Below are 17,500 nucleotides of genomic sequence, written 5' to 3' on the forward strand. Positions count from 1 at the left end.
TCGATTTTCTTATGATGTGAGATTGTCCTCTTGCTTCTCGCTACCTGCAGGTGAACTAGTGTGACACGTAGATTAAATTGTTTTTGACTGATGTCTTGTACCTATGGTCTCTCGATGTAGAGTAACTATATGTATGGTCAAAACCTACTGTGTATCGTAGGCCTACTCTTACTCAGAGATGAAAAAAAGAGACAGGATGTGAACTCCGGCCGAGCGCGTAGTGCACTGATACGTTGCCGTTAAGCCACGAGACAATTGATAACTTTTGCGATACCCAGACATTCGCCCAGGCTATATATTTTTTTCCAACATAGATATTTAACACAAATAATGGCACATATTGGTCGGCTTCAGTAAAATGTTTTATATAGGCCTACTTGCAATTAATAGGTTTAGATTTTTGCAGATGATAATGACAATGCCAGCATTAATCACTCGGTTTAAATGAGAAAAATGTCAACATAGGCCCTGGCAGAGAATTTCTAGGGGGTGGGGTATTACACGTTGCCACTGTTTCCACCAATGATATCTATCGCTGCATCATCAACAACGTTGTTGGAACTACAGTGTTCGAACGTCGGAAGTAGCGAATTGCGACATAGGTACGATGCTTTCTGGAAACAGGTGTAACAATGTCGTTGTTTGGTCGCAAGTTGCATCGTACCATGGTGGTTGAGCAACGTCGTTGCTAACTTTTCTAGAAACGACCCCCAGGTCGGCAAAACGGCAAATACATCCTTCTTCGAAAGGAATTACTTAAGTGCATTGTGTTGCTCAACTTTCAAAGAAAAGCACAAGTCCAACTCCTCCAAAGTTGACGCCAACGCCGATTCAAACAACCGCTCTTCGTTAGCCATAGCCACCTTCCTTGTTGTTCTTCCTTGTTGTCGTTATCCTGTTAAGCCCGCCTTAAGACTCTCTAACAAAATAGAGCGCTGTGATTGGATGAAGTCCACAGCGTCAGCCAATAGAAATCCCTATGGTTTGATACTAGACGTACAGGCTGAGCAAATTAATTTGCCGCCGCTAGGGTGCGTCTAGATTTCTAGGCTAGCGCCCCTGCTCTGGTAGTGATTGGTAACTCATTCCACCATCCTAGGAACTACAAACAAGAATAGTCTATTAGGCATATTCGATATACGTAATAATCAGGTAATAACGTTCACAGCAGCCATTTTGTTGATATAGAAAATGCATAGGTAGGTCTATTTAATGCAGCTGTCAATTGACAAGCGTGACAGCGCCGGTATTATCGCTGTAGGCTATTTATTTATTTGTACAAAATTTAACGTGATGGTAGGCCTATGTTGTGCAATAGGCTACAGGCCGTTCTAACAACAGCCATACAGGCCGTTCTAACAACAGCAAAGAGCCCTAGAGTCACCCACTGTCACAACATACCTGTCAACTTTTTCCCAGCTGTCTTCCTGTTATATTAATAATATTAATATTTTCCCGTAAATTGTATTACTCTCATAACATTAGCCCATCGGACTTGTCATCTCTGTACTGTTGGCCTGTTGCTACCCCCGGCCCTTCCAGCGAAAATATGTTTTTGCTTGCCTGAAAGCGACTTTAGAGTGAACAGAACAGTGTGGGAGAGATCACGATTTGACGCCAATCTTTAAGCAAAGTCTCATTAGACCTAGCGTCACACCTCGTTTAGTTAGTGCAGCAGTTTTGTAGTAGCCTATGAATTCATGCTCTCAGCAGAGAGATAGCAACAGAAAGACGAATGCTGAATTTTTCCTGTATGTTGGGTGAGTAACCCAGAAAAAAACTTATTTTCAATGCTTAATGTTGACAGCTATGGTCAGAAAACAAGAGAATGAGACTGATTTGAGTTAAGGAGTTGAGTCAGCGCAGGAGAGACTTGTGGCTAGATAGGATAAACAGGCTAAACTTACAGTCAACTCCTCGCATCCATCGCCATTATTATATTCAGTGTTTCAGACGCCTGCATATCGAGCAGCAATTATCGTTTATACAGTATTCTCCTGTTTCTGATTAGTTTCTAATGGTGGCTGGTTTTGTTATGCCAGTCTCTATACAGTATTAGGCCTGTCGCACTAACATCACATGTAATGAAGACAATGGAGAGCAGTGTTTCCCATACATTGACTAATCTGTGGCGGGGCTCCATGAAATCAAAATCGACCGCCACAGATTAATATTCTATGTTTAATTTAATTTAAATTAAATATAAGGTCAAATCCTTGCATTGCCATTGAGCTGTGCTTTTTACGCACGCAGCCTTTCCTTGCCCCGCCCCGCTCTCTCTCGTAGCCTGAAGCCCCGCTCTCTCTCGTAGCCCGCTGCCCCTCCTCTGCATGTGCATTTAACAAAATATTCACGATTGTTGAAGGATTGTTGTTGCCACATAGAAGCATTGCATAGAAGCTTATCTGTTGCTGTGCTAATGAGTATTCCGTAGCCTATCTGTTGCTGTGCTAATGAGTGTTCCGTAGCTGTGCTAATGAGGGTTCTGTTGCCTATCTGTTGCTGTGCTAATGAGTGTTCCGTAGCCTATTTGCTCCGTAGTTTGGTGCTGGACTGGTGGGTGCCTTATTTCCGCCGCACTCGGCGAAAGAGAACTCTCGTCGTAAAATCAAAATTCCACTGGAGCTCCAAGCGGATTTGTACGCTCATCCTTACAACACTATTTGCAACATCCAGTTTGCCTGTCTCTGTTTAATGAGGTTAGCATGTAGCTGAGGTTAGCATGTAGCTGTGAGCCTGTCTCTGTTTAATGAGGTTAGCATGTAGCTGTGAGCCTCAGGTTTGGCTTTGCCTGTCTCTGTTTAATGAGGTTAGCATGTAGCTGTGACTCAGGTCTGGCTTTGATCTCTCTGCGCGGCAATGGAAACTGCTGAGGGCACTTTTACGCAACAGTCACAAGAGACTTTCTGATCAGACCCAAGTGTGTGTGTGTGTGTGTGTCTGCGTGACCATCTTATCTCACTGTTCTTGAGGTAAACACCAATGAGTCTGTCTGAGGAGTCCTCCCGTCAAACCATCTCAGAGAGACATGGCACACACACACACACACACACGGCACACTGCACAGAGCATCTCAGAGAGACAAATTAGGCGACCACGGGGAACATTTAAAGCCCGTTTGAGGCTGTCTCTGAGTTCCACACTCATTATAGGGCCATTAGGGGAGCTTATCGTGTGGTTTGCATGTAAACAGCACACATTGCTCTGGTGAGATCCTGCACATGTAAACCGCAGATCTTGGGAGATCTCTGCATTCATCTATTCCATAGCATTTTCTCCAGCACAGCATAGCAATGCCAACTGTTTACACACGCTGAGTCATGCCAACTGTTTACACACGCTGAGTCAGTATGCATGTGGGCCGCATGTGGACCGCATCAGCCCCCACGGGAACCACTCATCTCCAAAGCACTCAGAGAACAGCAGAGAGAACCACTCATCTCCAAAGCAGACCAGCAGAGAGAGGTCCTGTTTCTATAGGTGGAGTATCACTGAGATCAACCAAAATAGTTGTTTGTGAAGTCTGTGAAGCCAAAAGGTTATGGTTGTGTGAAGTCTGTGAAGCTAAAAGGTTATGGTTGTGTTTTGTGAGTTAGGGCTAGAACACGGACCAGAACAGGACTAGAGTTAGGGCTAGAACAGGACTAGAGTTAGGGCTAGTACAGGACTAGAACACGGACTAGAACATGGACCAGAACAGGACTAGAGTTAGGGTTAGTACAAGACTAGAACACGGACCAGAACAGGACTAGAGTTAGGGCTAGTACAGGACTAGAACATGGGTCAGAATAGGGAACCTTGACAAAGGCTGACTGGCCGAAACGTTGGGATAAATAAAAGGAAAAACAGATAGAGTGTGCGGTGACCAGGGCTTTGAACCGATTTTTTTTTTCTCCAATCGGTTCGTTCCGAACAGAAGCGGAATTATAACGTTTCCGGTTATGAGTTCCACCAATAAATTGACGTTCCCGAACCGGTTAGAACAAAAAAATACTGTTCCCGGAACGGTTAATTTCATTCCTGTCAGCTGTTTAATGCTATAGAATTATGTCACATCTTTCTCATCCAGCTTAAACCAAATGTAATAATATTACAACCATTATTACATAATAATAATTATATTATTATTAATAATAATAATTAAATAGGCCTACAATTATTTCAAATGTGTAGTTTATTGTTAAAAGAGAAAATTTCCACACAAACGTAACGACATTATTAAGACACGTGGTTATGCCACTCAGGCAACAACAAATTGCAACTGTCGGGGGGAAAGGCCATCCAGTAGGCCTAATGTTCGCTACTCCATCATTAACGTGGAGTCGACAAATATAGCTATTGATATTGTATTTGGAATGAGCGTTTTAATTAACGATGGATCGTAATTTACCTCTTATTTAAGATGTGGAGTGGAGACTTTGTAATCCACTGCTCTCTCTCCATTCAGTCAGCGAATGTCTGATGTGATGTCACACAGGAAGTGAACCTCAGCCGTCATGGTAACGTGCCCAGGAAAATAATTACTTTTTTTTTTAGGCAACGAAAACTTTGAGGAACAAAATAAAACCGGTATTAACCGGTTACCATTATTTTTAAATAAGTGTTCCTGTTCCAGAACATAAAAAATAATAACGTTTCTGGTTTCGTTCCTGTTCCCTGTAAAATACAAAAAGTTCCCGGTTTTCGTTTTCGTTCCTTGAACCGGTTCAAAGCCCTGGCGGTGACCAAGTTTTAGTTTATTTTCCCTTGCCACCACCTCGGAGGGTGTGCTTTCTGTTTCTTATTTATCAGAACTGGGCCGGAACAGAGCTAGGGTGAGGGGTAGAACGTGGGTCAGAACCAGGGAGAGTTAGGGTTGGATTAGGGGTAGAACATGGGTCTCTAGAACATGGGAGCTGTCCTGCTTACCCGTGTCGATACTCTCCAGACTGTTACTGCTGAGGTTCAGCGTCTTCAGATCTTTAGCTGTGGCAAAGTCACGTGGCCTCAGCCTCTGGATGCTGTTAGTGGACATGTCCATCTTCACGATGTCCGGCGGGATGTCCGCAGGGACGTACTTCAGATCTGTGGGGAGGCGGGGAGAGAGTTAACAAATGACACGAGTCCTTAAAGAGCTATCGTAACTCCCCCTATTTCCACCGGTCCCGTATTTCCACCGTCTTGCGTGTCTGTGTCACTTAATATCCATTTCTATACAAACCAAGACGTGTATGTGTCACTTAATATCCATTTCTATACAAACCAAGACGTGTATGTGTCACTTAATATCCATTTCTATACAAACCAAGACGTGTATGTGTCACTTAATATCCATTTCTATACAAACCAAGACGTGTATGTGCCACTTAATATCCATTTCTATACAAACCAAGACAGCGGACTCCTATAGAAACACAACCACCCACACCATAGGTGTATCTAAATTAGCTATGTACCAAAAATGACATTTTACCGTGACTCGAGGAGCACAACCGCTTGGAGCTCCAGTGGAATTTTTATTTCACGACGAGAATTCTCGATCTAACTGTCCATGTGCCGTTGAAACGGTGTAAATAGGCGACCCATCAGGCCAGCCATATAACTCCGAGCGTGGTAAACAAAATCAGATATTTCAAGCAGTAAATGCTCCCGTTAAGAACCAAACCAGATTTTGTTCAAATCTACACAACTATGGCTACTGAAAAATGTAAGGTTCATTTAGTAAATGTTATTTTGAAGTGTTAAAAAACATCGTTGTTTTAGAATTTCTGAACAAAAGTGGTGATAATTGGGGATGTTACGATAAAGAGTTGCTGTTCTTAAAGAGTTAAGGAGCTGCTGTTCTTAAAGAGTTAAAGAGTTGCTGTTCTTAAGGAGCTGCTGTTCTTAAAGAGTTAAAGAGCTGCTGTTCTTAAGGAGCTGCTGTTCTTAGAGAGTTAAAGAGCTGCTGTTCTTAAAGAGTTAAAGAGTTGCTGTTCTTAAGGAGCTGCTGTTCTTAAAGAGTTAAAAAGCTGCTGTTCTTAAAGAGTTAAAGAGCTGCTGTTCTTAAGGAGCTGCTGTTCTTAAAGAGTTAAAGAGCTGCTGTTCTTAAAGAGTTAAAGAGTTGCTGTTCTTAAGGAGCTGCTGTTCTTAAAGAGTTAAAGAGTTGCTGTCCTTAAGGAGCTGCTGTTCTTAAAGAGTTAAAGAGTTGCTGTTCTTAAGGAGCTGCTGTTCTTAAGGAGCTGCTGTTCTTAAAGAGTTAAAGAGCTGCTGTTCTTAAAGAGTTAAAGAGTTGCTGTTCTTAAGGAGCTGCTGTTCTTAAAGAGTTAAAGAGTTGCTGTTCTTAAGGAGCTGCTGTTCTTAAAGAGCTGCTATTCTTAAAGAGCTGCTGTTCTTAAGGAGCTGCTGTCCTTAAAGAGCTGCTGTTCTTAAAGAGTTAAAGAGTTGCTGTTCTTCAGGAGCTGCTGTTCTTAAGGAGCTGCTGTTAATGAAGAGCTGCTGTTCTTAAGGAGTTGCTGTTATTAAGGAGCTGCTGTTCTTAAGGAGCTGCTGTTCTTAAAGAGCTGCTGTTAATGAAGAGTTGCTGTTCTTAAAGGGGTGGTTCAGGATTTTGGACATAAGACCTTATTTCCAAGTAAGCAAGTGTGATATTTATCAGTGGAGACCGTTTTCAGCACGTTTCATCCAGTCCTTCTAATTGCAGAGTTCGCAGGTGCTAGGCTAGCGCAAGTCAACGGTATGTGCTAGGCTGCCACTAAAGACAGTCTTACCCACTCCAAAGTACACCTGAGGCAAATTCCAGACAATCGATGTAAATGTCTGTGTTGATAGAATAGTGTAAGAAATACAACTACCCTTGCATCGCGTTGCAATAGTTATACTTTGGTCCCTAAAGTTGTTAGTAGTCATTTTGCAACTCAGCTGGGCGGACTGATATTACCAAGGCTACTACTAGGTATCCCCATTGGAGTGCGCTTTACTGTTTACTTTTCGGCAAGCAGTACTACTAACCGAGCAAGTATAATTCGCGCTGCTAAGAAACTAGTCCCTCAAAATGTAATGCGATCGTTGAAATGCAAGGATAGAATAACGTTAGAAATAACACTGTCAATACAGACATTTACATCGATAGTCTGGCGTTATAATTTATTTGCCTCGGGTGTACTTTGGAGTGGGTAAGACTGTCTTTAGTGGCAGACTAGCACATACCGTTGACTTGCGCTAGCCTAGCACCTGCGAACTCTGCAATTAGAAGGACTGGATGAAACGTGTTGAAAACTGTCTCCACTGATAAATATCACACTTGCTTACTTGGAAATGAGGTCCTATGTCCAAAATCCTGAACCACCCCTTTAAAGAGTTGCTGAAAACGTAGGTGCTGTTCACTGGCTGATCTGTTCCCTGGCCACATAGAGGCAGCGCACGTGTCCTCTAGATAGAGACAGCACATGTGTGTTCTGTAACCATGTGTGTGTGTGTGCATGTGTTAGTGTGTGTGTGTTAACGAGTGTGTGTGTGTTAATGAGTGTGTGCATGTGATAGTGTGTGTGTGTTAATGAGTGTGTGCATGTGTTAGAGTGTGTGTGTGTGTCAATGAGTGTGTACATGTGTTTGTGTGTGTGTGCATGTGTTAGTGTGTGTGTTAATGAGTGTGTACATGTGTTAGTGTGTGTGTGTGTGTGTGTGTTAGTTTAACAGCTCCACTGATGTATTTTGTAACATCCCTAACACCCCTGATGTTGTGTTTTTAGACCGAGACAGAAGGGAAGTACTTATGCTTGAAATAGGATGTGTGTACGATCTCTACATGGACATGGCTTTTAATGATAAAAAATCATGAAGTACCAACCCATACGGACAAAACTATGTGATCTAGGCTATCAATGCAAGCTAGTGGTGTTGATCTTTGGCAGCTTGGGGCATGTCCTCAATCTTGTTTTCAGTGGGTTAAGGCTGGCAGGGCTCTCCAGCAGAAAAACAAAACAGCTAGCAAAGGTTTGCTCCATATCTGCAGTTATAGGCAGCCTTGCAGTATGGCGCAGGAAATGTTTTTTGTACCCCTGAATATCATTGAGTGACAAAGCCTATCTTATCTCTTAAAATATTTGAATCCTGTCTGTTGTAATATGATTTGTGGATTTAAATAAAGAATTAAAATGTGTTAATGAGTGTGTGCATGTGTTAGTGTGTGTGTTAATGAGTGTGTGCATGTGTTAGTGTGTGTGTGCATGTGTTAGTGTACCGCTGATTTCAGACGAGAGTAATGTTTCACCTTCATCCCACTGACTGTGGAGGACAGCCAACACACACACACACACAGAGTTTGAATGGAAGGGAGAGCTAAGTGCTTCAGAATGGGAGCAATCAGGCCAAATGGGAAGAGCAGTGTTTATATTAGAGCCCGCTCTGGCTCACACACACACACACACACACACACACAGACACACACCACTTTCATGTTCACACACACAGACACACACACAGACACACACACACATACACACACCACTTTCATGTTTACACACACACTAACACACACCAGTTTCATGTTTACACACAGTCACTAACACTTTTAAAAAAGTACGAAGTTAGCCAGTCAGTGTGTGTGTGTGTGTGTGTGTGAACATGGAAGTTAGGCCAGTCAGGTTATCTTTACCATGTGCAAGTTAAACAATTTGGACAGCCTATTTTATAGACATTGTGCAATAAAACCACATAATGCTATCTGTAGAACCACCAATGTCTTCTTTGTCGCACAATTGTGTTGCTTCAGTTCTGCCATAGAAGTTTAGTTTGGGTCTAACCCTTAGAAGTTTACACCGCATAGAGTAAATGTTTCCCAGACAGTGTAATGCAACAGAGGACCATTGCCTGGGTTAGGGTTAGCTCTAGGACCAATACCGGTCTCTTCTCAGCTTTCCTTGGACAAATGCATCACATCTGCCAGAGTCATTGCATAGATCTGAACTAGCATGTATGGTGTGAGCGCCATAGATCTGAACTAGCATGTACTGTATGGCTCAGGAGAGCTCCATAGATCTGAACTAGCATGTGAGCGCCATAGATCTGAACTAGCATGTATGCTGTGAGCGTCACAGATCTGAACTAGCATGCTCAGATGACGCTCAGAAGCATACCTGTCAACATTTAGTTTTCCAAAAGCGGAGATTTTTTTCGGGGTCAGTTTATACCGGATCTTTGTTTGCATATTTAATACGTTTCACACACGTGTTTCAACACTGCATTTCGGTCTTGCTTTTACCTTACCATTACCTTGCCAGTTATGTATCCACCAGCTGCCTGCAGCCTACTTCCAAAACTCCAAAGCTGCTTGCTGTCAGATTTGGTTCCGAGGGAACAAGTTCAGTGTATCAACAACACTCACATATATGTAGTTTATGTGATGTGTTAATCAATTAAATTCCCAACAATTTCACAACAGCTAGTTCTGGAGTAGGCCATTCAACTAGCCCGCTTGCTTACGACGAGACTCAGCAGTTGGCACCCGCTTCCTTATTTGGGTTTTGGGTTGCCAGGTTTTAGCCTATGACAAAACGGTTGAAATTGAAGTGATCGTGTATGTGTAGGGTGTATTTCATACACAATCTGGCAACCTGAATGGATCAATAATTTTAAAATGAAGTTTGATGCAAATTACGGGAGTTTTCCGGGAGAAATAACAAAACGGGAGGGTGCTGGGAGATGACCTTGAAATACGGGAGAAACCCGGGAAAAACGGGAGTGTTGACAGGTATGCTCAGAAGGAAGCTCTGCTGTGAGCTCCACAAATGCTCTGGAATGTAGCTTCTGTGAACGCAGAAAATAACGACACTACTGCCACGTAACTGAGAAGTGTAGTTAAGCTAGCAGATACTACTGACTAACACACACACACACACACACACCGCCACGTAACTGAGAAGTGTAGTTAAGCTAGCAGATACTACTGACTGACACACACACACACACACACACACACACACACCTTGGCTATGACCCAAAGAGCTGTTTATTGTCTAGAGGATACTTCACTCGGGCTAGAACGGGACAGAACCAGCACCTGCCCCCAGAGGGTTACACACCTCAGAACCAGCCCGGAGCCCCAGAACAGACCGGTCCTGACCCACGGCCCTGCTACTGACCGGTCCTGACCCACGGCCCTGCTACTGAAGCCAGACTGCTGCAGACTTCATCTCTTCATCTCACAACCCACCACATCCAGCACACATACACACACACAGACGGAAATGTCATCAGGTGTGCTGTGTGTGTGTGTGTGTGTGTGTGAAGCTATTTCAAACATGCACACACGCCGCCAGACTTCCTCCCTGAACATCTGAACATGTCCACACACTCCCGGACTTCCTGCCAGGTCAGCAGAACACCTGCTATCCCTGTTACACTATACTGCTCCATACTGCTCCATACTGCTGCATACTGCTCCATACTGCTCCATGCTGCTGCATACTGCTCCATACTGCTATCCCTGTTACACTATACTGCTCCATACTGCTCCATACTGCTCCATACTGCTGCATACTGCTCCATACTGCTCCATACTGCTGCATACTGCTCCATACTGCTATCCCTGTTACACCATACTGCTCCATACTGCTGCATACTGCTCCATACTGCTCCATACTGCTCCATACTGCTGCATACTGCTCCATACTGCTCCATACTGCTATCCCTGTTACACTATACTGCTCCATGCTGCTGCATACTGCTCCATACTGCTATCCCTGTTACACTATACTGCTCCATACTGCTCCATACTGCTCCATACTGCTATCCCTGTTACACTATACTGCTGCATACTGCTCCATACTGCTGCATACTGCTCCATACTGCTGCATACTGCTGCATACTGCTCCATACTGCTATCCCTGTTACACCATACTGCTGCATACTGCTGCATACTGCTCCATACTGCTATCCCTGTTACACCATACTGCTCCATACTGCTGCATACTGCTCCATACTGCTGCATACTGCTCCATACTGCTATCCCTGTTACACCATACTGCTCCATACTGCTGCATACTGCTCCATACTGCTGCATACTGCTCCATACTGCTCCATACTGCTATCCCTGTTACACAATACTGCTCCATACTGCTGCATACTGCTCCATACTGCTCCATACTGCTGCATACTGCTCCATACTGCTCCATACTGCTATCCCTGTTACACCATACTGCTCCATACTGCTGCATACTGCTCCATACTGCTATCCCTGTTACACCATACTGCTCCATACTGCTGCATACTGCTCCATACTGCTATACCTGTTACACTATACTGCTCCATACTGCTCCATACTGCTGCATACTGCTCCATACTGCTATCCCTGTTACACCATACTGCTCCATACTGCTATCCCTGTTACACTATACTGCTCCATACTGCTGCATACTGCTCCATACTGCTCCATACTGCTGCATACTGCTCCATACTGCTCCATACTGCTATCCTTGTTACACCATACTGCTGCATACTGCTCCATACTGCTCCATACTGCTCCATACTGCTGCATACTGCTCCATACTGCTGCATACTGCTCCATACTGCTCCATACTGCTATCCCTGTTACACTATACTGCTCCATACTGCTCCATACTGCTCCATACTGCTATCCCTGTTACACTATACTGCTGCATACTGCTCCATACTGCTCCATACTGCTGCATACTGCTGCATACTGCTCCATACTGCTCCATACTGCTGCATACTGCTCCATACTGCTGCATACTGCTCCATACTGCTGCATACTGCTCCATACTGCTGCATACTGCTCCATACTGCTATCCCTGTTACACCATACTGCTCCATACTGCTGCATACTGCTCCATACTGCTGCATACTGCTCCATACTGCTGCATACTGCTCCATACTGCTCCATACTGCTGCATACTGCTCCATACTGCTGCATACTGCTCCATACTGCTCCATACTGCTCCATACTGCTCCATACTGCTCCATACTGCTGCATACTGCTCCATACTGCTCCATACTGCTATCCCTGTTACACCATACTGCTCCATACTGCTGCATACTGCTCCATACTGCTGCATACTGCTCCATACTGCTCCATACTGCTGCATACTGCTCCATACTGCTGCATACTGCTGCATACTGTCTCCATACTGCTGCATACTGCTCCATACTGCTGCATACTGCACCATACTGCTATCCCTGTTACACTATACTGCTCCATGCTGCTCCATACTGCTGCATACTGCTGCATACTGCTCCATACTGCTGCATACTGCTCCATACTGCTGCATACTGCACCATACTGCTATCCCTGTTACACTATACTGCTCCATGCTGCTCCATACTGCTCCATACTGCTGCATACTGCTCCATACTGCTGCATACTGCTCCATACTGCTATCCCTGTTACACCATACTGCTCCATACTGCTCCATACTGCTGCATACTGCTCCATACTGCTATCCCTGTTACACCATACTATATACCCTCTCCAACACTATATACCCTCTCCAATACTATATACCCTCTATATACCCTCTCCAATACTATATACCCTCTCCAATACTATATACCCTCTCCAACACTATATACAATACTATATACCCTCTATATACCCTCTCCAACACTATATACCCTCTCCAACACTATATACAATACTATATACCCTCTCCAATACTATATACCCTCTCCAATACTATATACCCCTCTCCAATACTATATACCCTCTCCAACACTATATACCCTCTCCAACACTATATACAATACTATATACCCTCTCCAATACTATATACCCTCTCCAACACTATATACCCTCTCCAACACTATATACAATACTATATACCCTCTCCAATACTATATACCCTCTCCAACACTATATACCCTCTATATACCCTCTCCAATACTATATACCCTCTATATACCCTCTCCAACACTATATATACCCTCTCCAACACTATATACAATACTATATACCCCTCTCCAATACTACCCTTATATACCCTCTATATACCCTTTCCAATACTATATACCCTCCAATACTATATACTATATACCTCCAACACTCCAATATATACCCCTCTCCCCTCTTCTATAATACTATATACCCTCTATATACCCTCTCCAACACTATATACCCTCTATATACCCTCTCCAATACTATATACCCTCTCCAATACTATATACCCTCTCCAATACTATATACCCTCTATATACCCTCTCCAATACTATATACCCTCTCCAATACTATATACCCTCTCCAATACTATATACCCCTCTATTTCTATATACCCTCTCCAATACTATATACCCTCTCCAACACTATATACCCTCTCCAATACTATATACACTCTCCAGTACCCTTAACAGTGAATAATATTCTTACTCCTTTTCAATCAGGTTTTAGGAAAAGGTATAGTACCATCACAGCAATCACAAAGGTAGTTGATGATATTGTCAGTGCAATTGACAATAAAGAGTCCTGTGCAGCATTATTCGTTGATCTCTCAAAAGCATTTGATACAGTTGATCACACTATTGTTACAATGTCTGTCTAAATGTAGGATGTCTGTTAATGTTGACTGGTTTAAAAACTATCTATCTAACAGATACCAGTGTGTCACATGTGAAACCATTATGTCAAGAGAGGCAGAACTAATAGTTGAAGTTCCTCAAGGCTCCATACTAGGGCCTCTGTTGTTTACAATTTACATACATGAAATTTGTACAAATGTAGATGCAGTTGTACACCTCTACGCAGATGATACCATCATATCCAGTCCTGCTAGATCTCCATATGAGGCATTAAAGAAAATGCAGGATGCTTTCATAATATTACAAAAGAATCTACTCAAATTAAAACTGGTGCTAAATTCTAAAAAGACAAAAAATATGTTGTTTACTAAATCTAGTAATGTACAGAATCTGCCTCCAAATTGTCACTTACATAGCCAAGAAATTGAAAAAAGTGGCATGTTATAAATATCTGTTTTTTTTTTATTAGATGAAAAGCTCTCATTTAAACCCCTTGTAGAAGTCTTGGTAAAGAAGCTGAGAGTTAAGTTACATTTTTATTACAGAAATAAGGCTTGTTTTAATCTAAAAGTAAGGAAGGAAAGGCTGCTACCTTTTTGTCTGTTGTGGACTATGGAGACATTCTATATATGCATGCAGCAAAATCTGTATTATGTTCACTGGACTCTGATTATCTTTCTGCCTTGCGCTTTGTCGCTAAGGCTGAGTACTCTACACATCACTGCAGCTTATACAGTTTATCAGGTTGGCCTCCTCTCTCAGTTCGTAGACAGCATCACTGGCTTGTCTTTATTTATAAGTCAGTGATAGGATTGTTGCCCTCTTATTTGTCAGCATTCTTTTTATTACACCAGCTGTAAGGTCTGAATTTGGTAAAGTCGCCTTCCGCTATAATGTCCCTTCAACCTGGAATGCTCTGCAGAAACAGTTGAAGCTAAGCACTTTTAAAGAAGAAACAGTTGAAGCTAAGCACTTTTATCTCACTAAATGAGTTTAAATTGTAGGTCTCGGGGACCTTCAGCTATACGTGTAATTGCTAATAGGATACTGTTCTTATCTTTTGTTTTTACTGTTTGTGGCTTTTGCTTGTTGTGATGTCTTGTTATATGTTACATTCTTGTGTTATATATTTTTTTTATATTTTTTTGTTGCTGTGTTTAATTTTTGTCCTTGTTAGGTGTTGTGTTGTGTTTTGTTATATTGTTATGTAATTGTGGTGTGCTCTGTTTGTTGCTTTTTGTGTTCTTTGTCTGTACTAACTGGTGTTTGCTGCTGTTTATGTGTGCATGGTTCTGTTTGTTGTTGGTCCATTGTTTGTCTTTTGTAGATGAGGTTTCTCTATTTTATTTATAGTGTTGCCTTTCTTGGTCAGGGACCATTTGAAAAAGAGACTATAGTCTCAATATGAACCCCCTGGTTAAATAAAGGACAAATAAGATAAAAAATAAAATAAAACCCTCTCCAATACTATATACCCTCTTGTGTGTGTGTCAGTGTTTGTGTGTGTGAGTGGTGTGTGTGTGTGTGTGTGTGTGTGTGTGAGTGTGTGTGTGTGTGTGTGTGTGTGTGTGTTGAGCTGGTCCCTACTTGACCCCGTTGCAGCTGTAATGTCTTCCAGGCTGTGAGTGTGTGTAGTGAGGTGTTGTGTGTGTGTGTGTGTGAGTGTGTGTAGTGAGTGGTGTGTGTGTGTGAGTGTGTGTGTGTGGTGAGTGTTGTGTGTGTGTGAGATCAGGAGGTAATTCTGCACTGACGCCGCGGTCAAGACAGCGTGGAAAAGCCCAACGCCACAAAACACACAACTAACAGAGGGAGAGAGGGGGAGAAAGAGGGAGAGAGAGGAGAGAGAGAGAGGGAGGAACAGAGAGAGAGGAGAGAGGGAGAAAAAAAGAAAGAGTGAGGGAGAAAAGAAAGGTGAAGAGAAGAAACATTGTAAAGTAAGGAGGAGCAGAAAGGGAGAAGTGAAGAGAGGGATAGAGAGAGAGAGAGAGAGAGGGAGAGAGAGGGATGGGAGAGAGAGAGAGGAGAGAGAGGGATGGAGAGAGAGAGAGAGAGAGAGGGATGGAGAGAGAGAGGGAGAGAGAGAGGGATGGAGAGAGAGAGAGAGGAAGGGATGGAGAGAGAGGGATGGAGAGGGGAGAGAGGAAGAGAGATAGAGGGAGAAAGGGAGAGAGGGAGATGGAGAGGGAGAGAGGGGGAGAGAGATAGAGGGAGAAAGGGAGATGGAGAGAGAGAGAGAGAGAGGAAAAGAGAGAGAGAGAGGGATAGAGAGAGAAGAGAGATGGAGAGGGGAGAGAGGAAGAGAGATAGAGGGAGAGAGGGGAAGAGATAGAGAGGGAAGAGAGAGAGAGGAGAGAGGAAGAGAGATAGAGGGAGAGAGGGAAGAGAGAGAGAGAGAGAGAGGATGGAGAGAGGGATGGAGAGGGGAGAGGAAGAGAGATAGAGGGAGGGGGAGAGGGAGAGAGGGGAGAGGAAGAGAGATAGAGGGAGAGAGGGAAGAGAGTAGAGAGGGATGGAGAGGGGAGAGAGGAAGAGAGATAGAGGGAGAGAGGGGAAGAGATAGAGAGGGAAGAGAGAGAGGGGGAGGGGGAGAGGGAGAGAGAGGGAGGGGAAGAGATAGAGAGGGATAGAGAGGGGAGAGAGGAAGAGAGAGAGAGTCGGGCTGGCTGGAGGTTGTAGTAACTGAAGGGACACCAGAGATTAGCAAGTGGCCAGCATTCCCTGGACACCAGACTCCACGTTACACTGATGCCGGCGTGGATGGACTCAAACCGGCCTGAACCGAGTCCAAAAGAACCAGGACTGAACCGGGTCCAGTTAGCATGAACCGGGTCCAGTTAGCATGATTTACAAAGAAAGTGTCAAATCCAGTTACACTGACAGAACACGTGTAGGTAACACTTTATAATAACTACACACAATTCATCATTTATTAAGCCTTTGTTACTTATTAGTTAATGGTTTGTTCATCATTAGTAATTTCTTGTCCATACATAATTTATCATCAGTAAAGCATTTGTTCACACAATTATAAATGGTTTGTTCATAGTAATTAAGCCTATCCAAAAAATATGTTTGTAAGTACATGATTTATACTTAATAAGTAATGAAACAACCACTTATAATGAAATAATTTTCTTTATTATCAACCAGTTACAAACTATTACAAAATGCTTTGTTCATCATTTGTAAAAAGCATTGTTCCAAGGGCTTAGGTTTGGTCTCAGCTTTGTGGGGACATTCACAACCTCCTGTTGTCAATGATACCAACATTATTGTTTCAATACCAATAGCAAGTGAAGAATCTTGATTTCGATACTATTGCGATTTTTTATTTTTTATTTTATTTGGTTTGTGTGATTTGTGAGATCATTCACATCAGTGGTAATCATAGAATTTGATTGACCCTTCACACACACACACATAATAAGTGATGGTTGTCATATTTTGGAATTCATATAAACTATAAACTTATATTGTTAATTATTTATAGTATTTTATGATCTGCATGATTACTAATAGCTAAACATATTTAGCAATTTGAATACATCATATTGATATTTAAATGATTAGGCTACACTTGTCTTTAATATCATCACATTTGTGGTGTGTAAATCTAATTGAGTGCCTGTCACTTTAAGAGGAACGTGAACGCAATTAGCTTTCAGTCTCATGGTTTTAGGCTAGTGAAAAATAGTTTTGCAAGTGCAAGGATATGTGGATTCAATTAATCATGTTTGCTATGTCATTAGATAAAATAAATGTTCAAAAACTAACAAGTCAAAGAATTGTTTTCTGGGATGAGATCATAGAAGAGATAAGGTCTCTGCAATGTTCATTTCTATGAGTATGGAAACATAACAGTTTATCTTTTATTTATTTGCATTGGTGCAGGCTACATTCACAAATACATTAGCCTACATAAAACAGAATATAGGAACAGGTTAAAATGTCTCTTGATCCATTGTTTATTGCGACTGCAAGATTGGTAGGCTAGCCCAATTAGCCTAACAGTCAT

General features: G+C 42.6%; 1 protein-coding gene across 3 annotated transcripts in view; it reads right to left on the minus strand.

Moving 5' to 3' along the window:
- The window catches only part of lrrc17 (leucine rich repeat containing 17), a 48,750-nt gene that overhangs the window by 1,815 nt on the left and 29,435 nt on the right, over positions 1–17,500 (minus strand). For all 3 annotated transcript variants that reach the window (XM_048268196.1, XM_048268194.1, XM_048268193.1), the window contains exon 3: positions 4,909–5,064. In XM_048268196.1, coding sequence (XP_048124153.1) covers positions 4,909–5,064 — 156 coding nt within the window. The remainder of the gene's footprint in view (positions 1–4,908; positions 5,065–17,500) is intronic.

This window comes from Alosa alosa, chromosome 17 (assembly GCF_017589495.1).
Source record: "Alosa alosa isolate M-15738 ecotype Scorff River chromosome 17, AALO_Geno_1.1, whole genome shotgun sequence".
In the NCBI taxonomy this organism is placed as follows: domain Eukaryota; kingdom Metazoa; phylum Chordata; class Actinopteri; order Clupeiformes; family Clupeidae; genus Alosa; species Alosa alosa.